The 8,829-nt window shown below is 39.7% G+C and overlaps 1 protein-coding gene across 1 annotated transcript in view; it reads right to left on the reverse strand.

The window, feature by feature from the left end:
• LOC106585718 (GDNF family receptor alpha-2) overlaps positions 1 to 6,820 on the reverse strand; it is a 62,182-nt gene extending 55,362 nt beyond the window's left edge. The window contains exons 1-2 of the mRNA XM_014172255.2: positions 6,238 to 6,820; positions 4,027 to 4,335 (exon numbers count right to left, since the gene is read on the reverse strand). Of these exons, the coding sequence (XP_014027730.1) occupies positions 4,027 to 4,335; positions 6,238 to 6,277 (349 nt within the window). The 5' untranslated portion in view covers positions 6,278 to 6,820. The remainder of the gene's footprint in view (positions 1 to 4,026; positions 4,336 to 6,237) is intronic.
• Positions 6,821 to 8,829: the final 2,009 nt, after the last annotated feature.

Consider the following 8,829-nt stretch of genomic DNA (forward strand, 5'->3'; position numbering starts at 1 on the left):
TGAAGCACCCACCTAGTGAGCGTGGTCAGATGAGGAAAAATAGAGGACACATTCAGCATGCAGAGGCAAACTCCCATTGCCTCACAGGACAGTGGATGGCTAAGGTAATGGCCAGTGACTGCTACCATAGCTCATGGTAATGATGGGTTCACTGAGGAATACTGTGTACCTCTGTAACCCCATATATGTTCTCCTTTTAACTCTGCTTGGGTCCCCAGTATAACATACTCAAGCTGGCATAGGGTTCCTATTTCCCCCTCTCTAAATTAGCTGCCTAGCGATATTAGCATAGAATACTGACAGATTCGGCTCCTGACCTTTAAGAATGCTTGCATTCATAAAAATGGAGGGGAATAAATCATTTAAGAAAAATTGGATTCTTTGGTTATTCCATGTAAGATCTCCCAATGGCCTGAGACAGACTCACGTATTCTCCCTGCTGTAGAAGTCTGTTCTACTAATTAAACTGCAAGGAAACCGCCCACATAAAGGCTTTCAATTCTCTTTGCTATCTGCTCAAATCACTTTTAATTTAAAGAACAAACCAGTGATATGTGAGGAATGGGACTTACTGTTAACTGACTGGTTGGAACTGCCTCAAACCCTGGTGCTCTCCCCATGAGGTTTAAGGCCCAATTGAAAGAGAAATGCAGTTTCCTTTATGTTTTTAAAGAGCATGCTCCCACACTTGCCTTTTGTAGATTCAGACTCTTAACCCCAGTTGTCCGACAGTGAGAAGGACCTATTCAAAAGGTGAGCCTTTACCCGCCAAAGACAGATACATTGACACATTGAATTCACATGGCATTTATTTTAAAACTTCAATTAACGGGTCACATTTACGACTGCCAAAGACGGAGCGTGAGTAGCCCAACAAAAGCTTGTCCTTTTCACAGCGGCACCACCCTTGAGTGTACTACCTAAACTATCCCATGCACAGCGAAACAGGTCTAAGCACTCACCAAATTACCTTGGAAAACAGCAAATTGGCCGGCTTATTGCAAAGTGCACATTACAAAAATAAGAGCAAATTCATTAGCAATGTGAAGGCTGCTACTGGGTTGGATGTGCGATTATCCTTGCACTAGGAGTGTAAGCCCTTATCCCTACATTACACTCAGAACATTTCCTTATTGAAAATGCACATATCAAAATAGAAGATGAATATCCTATAAGGACATGTAGGCTACTTACAGACAACGTGACATTTTTACCTTCGCTTTTTTTGTCATATTTAAATTCTACACTTGCATGACATTTATACCTGTTGCTCCTGTCTCTTTCACTATACTCCAGCCATATTTTGTGCTCAACTCTTAAACCTGCCTACAATACATTATGCAAAATGCCTAGATCTGCAATTGTTGCAATTAAGCACATACAAACCTTTAAAAGGCCCATGCAGTCAAAATTCAGTTTTGACCAATAACAAAGTGTTCCAAACCTCTGCCAATAACAACTAGTTAAGGTTACATATCCTTCATTACATTAGGCCTCTCCAATTAGGTCCCTCATTCAGACCACTCCTAGCAAAATGCATTTGAGAAATTATTTTTGCTAAAAAGCAATGAAAAAATATATACAGTGCATGCAGAAAGTAGACAGACCCCTTGAATTTTTACACATTTTGTTACGTTACAGCCAAATTATAAAATGGATGATTTTTTTTATCCTCATCTACACACAATACTCCATAATGACAAAGCAAAAACAGGTTGACATTTTTGCAAATGTATCCAAAAAATAAATGAAATATCACATTTACTTAAGTATTCACACTTTACTCAGTACATTGTTGAAGCACCTTTGGCAGAGATTACAGCCTCGTGTCTTCTTGGGTATGACGCTACAAGCTTGGCACACCTGTATTTGGGGAGTTTCTCACATTCTTCTCTGCAGATCCTCTCAAGCTCTGGATAGGGAGCCTCGCTGCACAGCTACATTCAAGTCTCTCCAGAGATTTTTTGATCGGGTTCAAGTACGAGCTTTGGCTGAGCCACTCAAGGACATTCAGAGACTTGTCCCAAAGCCACTCCTGTATTGTCTTGGCTGTGTGCTTAGGGTCATTGTTCTGTTGGAAGGTGAACCTTCAGCCCAGTCTGAGGTTACCCTTCCTCAGATCTGTGCCTTGACACAATCCTGTCTCGGAGCTCTACGGACAATTCCTTCAACCTCATGGCTTGGTTTTTACTCTGACATGCACTGTCAACTGTGGGATCTTATGTAGACAGGTGTGTGCCCTTCCAAATCATGTCCAATCAATTGAATTTACCACAGGTGGACTCAATCACGTTGTAGAAACAGCTCAAGGATGATCAATGGAAACAGGATGAACCTGAGCTCAATTTTGAGTCTCATAGCAAAGGGTTTGAATACCTTTGTAAATAAGCTATTTCTGTTTTTTATTTGTAATACATTTGCAAATAAAAAAATAAAAAAACTGTTTTCACTTTGTCATTATGCGGTATTGTGTTTAGATTGTTGAGGAAAATGTTTGATTTAATCCATTTCAGAATAAGCCTGTAACGTAACAACATTTGGAAAAAGGGAAAGGGTCTGAATACTTTCCGAATGCAATGTATACCATTTTAATGGGAAATTATTACAGTAAGGTACATAATTGTTACCCAGAAATGATTTGATATTGAAAAAAATGGGTTGCAATGGGCCTTTAATAAATCTGCCCCAAAGTCCCTTAATGACTTGCCACTTTAGTCAACAGCAACACAGGCGGGCTCTTAGGATTTATCTACATAGCCCGTAGACATCCCCCTATCTGCTGAGAAAACCTTTCAAAGCTGGTGCTCTTCCTACAATATCCCAACTTTTTCCGGTTTTTGTCCACAACAATTTTTTAAGTGGGTTGCAACGTTTTTGAGGGTCTGTGGGGAATCAGCCCTTGTGTTTGTTTCCAAAAAACTATGTTATACACAGGTTTTTTCCAGTTAACAAAAGCCTGGTTGACTGCACAATGGATCGTGATTAGATTAAAGCTGCACTGTAAGAACTCTTGCATCCATTAAGGCCAGTTTTATCTCCCTGGACAGTGCCTAAATGGGACAGTTGCATTCTTCGGTTAAGTATCCTCAGTGAAGGACACACGGGAGGTCTGTATTTGTCCAAACAACTTACTGTATCATAAAATGTTAACTCTGTTCAAGAAGGTCTGCTTCAGTGTTCTAACATTTCACTTAAACCTTCTATCATAGAGACTGACATCTCCAACTGTAGTTGAAATTTTCATTTGACATTTATTTAACTAAGCAAGTCAGTTAAGAACAAATTCTTATTTTCAACAAAGGCCTAGGAACAGTGGGTTAACTGCCATGTTCAGGGGCAGAACAACAGATTTTTACCTTGTCGATTTAATCTTGCAGCCTTTCGGTTACAAGTCCAACACTCTAACCACTAGGCTACCTGCTGCCCAATAGCATATGAAATGTCAAAAGTTTTGACTACATTAGATCTTATGATCTGATTTGACATCAGCTGCAGGGATGTTTTAAGATATTCATCATACCATGTTTATGACAATGTAAAGTAGCCTTTTGAAGGGTTAAGGTTTAAGTGAAACATTACCTCCTGCACTGTACAGTGCAAGTGGCCGGCTCCAGGTCATTGAACGGTGGGTTTATAACCTAATAATATAATAATATGGAACTCTTGTGGTGAAAACCAATAGTGCTCTCATAACAGGTCTCGCTGCTGTAATTTCATTATTGCTCCATTATTTCAGAGAATGGAAAGCATATATTTTTCATCAGGGGTTTCAGGGTATCACTATATCCTGTACCAGATACAGCATAGAATGCATGAGACGTTCCTTTCCATATGTTCTGCATTTTGTACAGAGACCTGCATGATCACTATCTGATGATGTGTTTGTTTTTTATCAATGTGATATAGGTACAATTCATAAAAGCAGAGTCATCTTTGCACATAACAGCAGTTCTCAATTTGTAAGTATCTCTCTAGCTGAGTATGTTGCACCAGACACAAACAGGAATTCATTGATTTCAGTCTCACCTTCGGTCAGGCCCATGTGGATGCTCCAGTAGCTCTGCAGACACTGCAGCTCTTTCTTCATGCCCCTTTTACAGCGACAGTCATACAGCGGGCTGACCAGCAGCACCTCCAGGGCAGCCTGGCACTCCCTGTTGGCTAGCATGGTGTCCCTCTCTCTGCCCACCAGGCACTGCCGCATCACCCGGTAGCGGGAGCTGCACTGGGGGTTCTGGTTGCACATGTCACTGGCCCTCACGCAATCCACCCAGCCATGGGCACCCGTCCCAGCCAGGGCTGAATAGGAACCGCCCGAGGAGTATGCAACTCCGTCTGAGGGAGAGAAAGGAGGCTCTCTCATTGGTCTAACTGAATAGAGTTACACATGCATGGACATATTTGATGGATTTGCTGTAGATACCACTGGTGCTGTATAAACATTTCATATGGTGTAAGGTAGTGTTTCCAAAACCTCTCCTTGAGTACCCCCAGCTGTTCCATGTGTTTGATATATTACAGAATTAGCACACCTGATAAGTTGACAAATTGAGTGCTAGCACTGGAGTACATTAAATACGTGGAATAGCTGTGGGGTACTCAAAGAGAGGTTTAGAAAACACTGGTGTAAGGGTTGTTTCTGATCATACAACATTTTGTTTATGAATATGAAACATGCAGAGAAAACATTCACATCTAAGGAAATGCAATGAATTAATGGTGTGATCACCCAATGGGCAGAACCGGTTGCAATGACCCCATTCTGATGGTTGTTGTGACGTCACGGTCGCCATGGTTTTCTGACCACTTATGACAATTTATTTAATGTCTCAATGTTGTCATGAAAGAGACATCTTTAACTGGTTATAATCTCGTTACTTGATGTAGCCACAACCAGAATGATGACATCCCATGCCAAATGTTGTACACTGGGCACCATATATTCCTCAACCCTCTTAATGATGTAAAACCGCTCTTTTTTCAAGAGAGGAAAGAACAATCTCAGCGGACAGAATTTGGCATTATGACATCATTTTCTGGTAGAAACGTCAGATTACCAGAGGAAATACATCATATTTAGGTTGTTATCTGGTCAGATAACCAGATTAGAACCAGTTAAAGAGGTTTTGTCCAGTCGCTAAAGATATGTATTTGGTTGCAATGACGGTTGCAATGACGTCATTGCAACTGGTTCTGCTGAATGGGATGAAACAGGTGCAAGATTTTCGACAACTACACCCAAGAACCTTAATTGGAGGGTGGTGGGGGGGTGGGGGGGGGGGGGGGGTTGTGGTAATGGCTGGAGTGTGAATAAGTGGAATGATATTTTATGAGCTGTCCTCCCTTCAGCAGCCTCCACTGCCAGGAACAGATCCAAATATGTTAGACTTGTTTGACAAGTCAATATAGGTAATGTTCATAGAACACACACATTTGGCACATTCCCTAGTTATGAGATATTCTTCAGTCTATTACCTGTTATGCTTCATGGTCATTGATCTCAATGCACTTACCTTGGGAATATTAACGTTGTACCATATTGTTATTGTACACGACAGTCAAATCAATAAAACCAAAATATTGAAGGCAAAATAAAGGCTTATCTCTTGAATGGAGTAGACAAACACCAACTCCAATATAGATGGAAAGAGTGATATGAGCGATGCCTTCAGGTCGTTCTGAACCTGCAAACTGCTGAGGGGGGATATTGCTAGAGACTTCGCAATAAAGTAGAGGGAGTATGCAGTAAAACTAAATTATGCAAATAACCATTATCCTAACAGATAAATTGAACATCTTCTACCACAAAGACAGATCATCCTCATCATCATCCTCATCATCATCATGTTTAGGCCATGCATTAATTTTATGTGAGTTATTTGACTATCTCAATCTTAATCAAATAAGCAGATGAGAATGAGATGCCAAGAGACAATACATATCTGCTCTAAAAACAATTTGGAGTAGGTAAAATGTTGCACCTAATAAACTCTAACATGCACTCCATGGGTAATTACGGAAATAATGTCAATGTAATTGATTTAATGACACAATACTAACATTTAAGATTGATTTCATAATGAGTAGGCTATAGTCGAAACAGCATCAAATGAAAGAGCCTACTGAATGTATTATGTTCAGAACAAATTTTAAACTATCCCCGCGCATGTAATGTTATGGAATGAATGGTTTTATTTCATTTAAAAGTTAAGAAACATAAACATATGAATGTCTCACCTAATAGAAAAAGAACGAAGTAGAAATAAATCCACATCATGACGAATTAAAAGCCTTTTTAGATTCAGAGTCAAGAATCTGTAAAAGCGGGGATCCGATTTAATTATCTTCCTCTTGTAAACGTGTTGTAAATCCCTTTCCAAATGTTTTTTTTCGGCGTAACTAAGTGTGAGAATTTGAATATCCTCTGAAAAAAACTCCAGTTATTACGGAACTCGGCTTTACAATTTCCACGTCTCAATAATCCACCAATTTCAAAACACAAAAAATAAAATGTCAAAATCCTCTTGGTAAAGGAATTCAAATCCCTTTAAGAAATTATTTCAGCTATAAACTGTACATATCGAATGAACTGTGGCATCTCTCCGCATCAAGAGCTCTGCTGATCCAGTTCGGAGCTCCCTGACTTGAAGCGAGATGCAAAGAAAATTATTCGGCAACGATATTGATGTCAAATAACTTTTCACAATGACATTTCTCTAGAGGTTTATGGAAACGACAGCTACTAGCCTACGCAGGAGGGTCACTGGTGAGTGCAGACTTGACCAGACTTGACTCTCTAGTGCGAGTCTCTGCGCTTCTTTTTGAGTGTTCTGGAATCACAGGAGTTCATTTAATGAGCTTCGGAAAACCAGAAGAGGGCGATGCTGACTCACTCGTTTACTGAAAAACTATTAACACCGCTATCTTTGCAATAATGGTTTCTCTCAAACTATTATGACAGTCCATCTTCCGGTTGACACAGCTCGATTAGGTCTACTCTGTTATAGTCTACGCATGGAAATAATGTTCAGTGGATTGTGACATTTTGGAATCTGCTGTCTTATATGTCGTGCTTCCACAATCTGCTAGCTCATTCACTATAAAACGAATGTCCTCTTTTAAAGTCAAGGCAGAACATGTGCCTGTTCCTGCACATCGCTAAATGCGTAATAAATGTTGATTTATTTGTCAGGTACTTTCATGAGATCACATTTTACCCTACTTTTTCCATGTCAATGCCAGCTCATAACGTGTGGAGCTACACACGAAACTAATGCAGGCCTACCAGTCGAACAGTTATGAAATGCGGACTTGTCGTATAGCAGAGATGATAACAAAAGCGTCATTCATTTCAGCTATATCCCATCATTTCATTTCATGTCGCATTAGAATGTTGGTCTCAAACATAGAGTGTTAAGGGACACAATATACTGTATTGTGCCAATGCCAAGGATGCCATGAAGTAAACGTTGAGGCTCCATTTTTCAAAATGTTTGAATTCTCAAGTCTTTCAAAGATATGACTTGGTTGTGCTTCATTGCTTAAATAGGCCCTGGCCATCATCATTTTTTTTACAAATCTTGAAAACAAAGTCTCTATTTAGAGACATGCACATTGACAAACTATATATGCCTAATAATGATGGTAAACTGTCAGGCAGGCTTCTATCCCAGATTTTCTTTTAATCTGAGAATCAGGTTCATTTTGACCTGTTGGCAAGGCTGATCTCCTTTCAGAGCTTTATTCCACACATATGAATAATCGGATGATTCCAGTGTTGTGATGTGGATTAGCCCCACAATGCAAATCAGTGACTTAGCCCCAAAATTGTGAATTATCTTTTCCCTCATAAATGATCAATTTCTAATGCTGCACACACAAATCCTTTTCATGCAGTGCTCTGTCAGGCTATCAGACTCCTTAGTGGGAGTTGGTTCTTGTTGACATGGTACACCATGGCTATCTCCATGGGTATATAATTGCTCCACTGTAGCATCGCAAAACATCAGCAGTGTGTACAATTAGAGAGAACAGAGTTATACTAGATGTTGCCTAGTTTTCCAGACTTATAGGCTAGCTTTCCCATAACACGACCAGGAACATTACTACACAGGCCATAAATCAAACTCAATTGCTGAAGGGCCGATGGTCTGTGAGTTTTCACTCCTCCCTTGTACATTATTGATCAATTAATGTCACTACTTGTTAGGAACCCCCCTTACCTAGTTGTCTAAGTCTGTGTTCATAACCAAGAGGGAAGGTGCTAATTTCTAGTTGTGAAGTAGTAAATACGAGTTGGATGCATTCATATGCTTTGAACTCGTTGAGAAACACTTATTGGCTAATGGCAAACAAGCTGCATCAACAATAAACTAAACATACAGCTATCATGCTCGCAAACAAAATAAAGTGTTCAAAAACCATATTAATAGATTGTTTTTAATAAATCATGTTTTGTTGTTGCATTTAACTGCTGAAAATGCTGTTTTCGAGGTCATTTCCTTAGTAGGTGATGTCAGAGGTCAGCATGTGGGAGAAGTTGGAGCTCAGAAAGACGAGTTTCACACTAGTAATTATCAGTTTGAGGGACACTCAGGTGGATTTTTCTCATCTGTATGTGGTAAATACTACCTTCCCACTTGGTTAGGAACTAAATTGGCACACGAATTGAAAGGAAATAACGAAAACCAGGAGACACATGGCCTTCCAGAAATGTAGTTTGACACCCCTGCATTAAATGTATCTAATTACGAGAATGAGTAATTTTTCTCAAACTTTTCTCCACCATGAAGTGTGAGTGATATAAAATGAACATGGGGGTGTTTCGTA

Source organism: Salmo salar, chromosome 24 (assembly GCF_965601325.2).
Source record: "Salmo salar chromosome 24, fSalSal1, whole genome shotgun sequence".
Classification (NCBI taxonomy): Eukaryota; Metazoa; Chordata; class Actinopteri; order Salmoniformes; family Salmonidae; genus Salmo; species Salmo salar.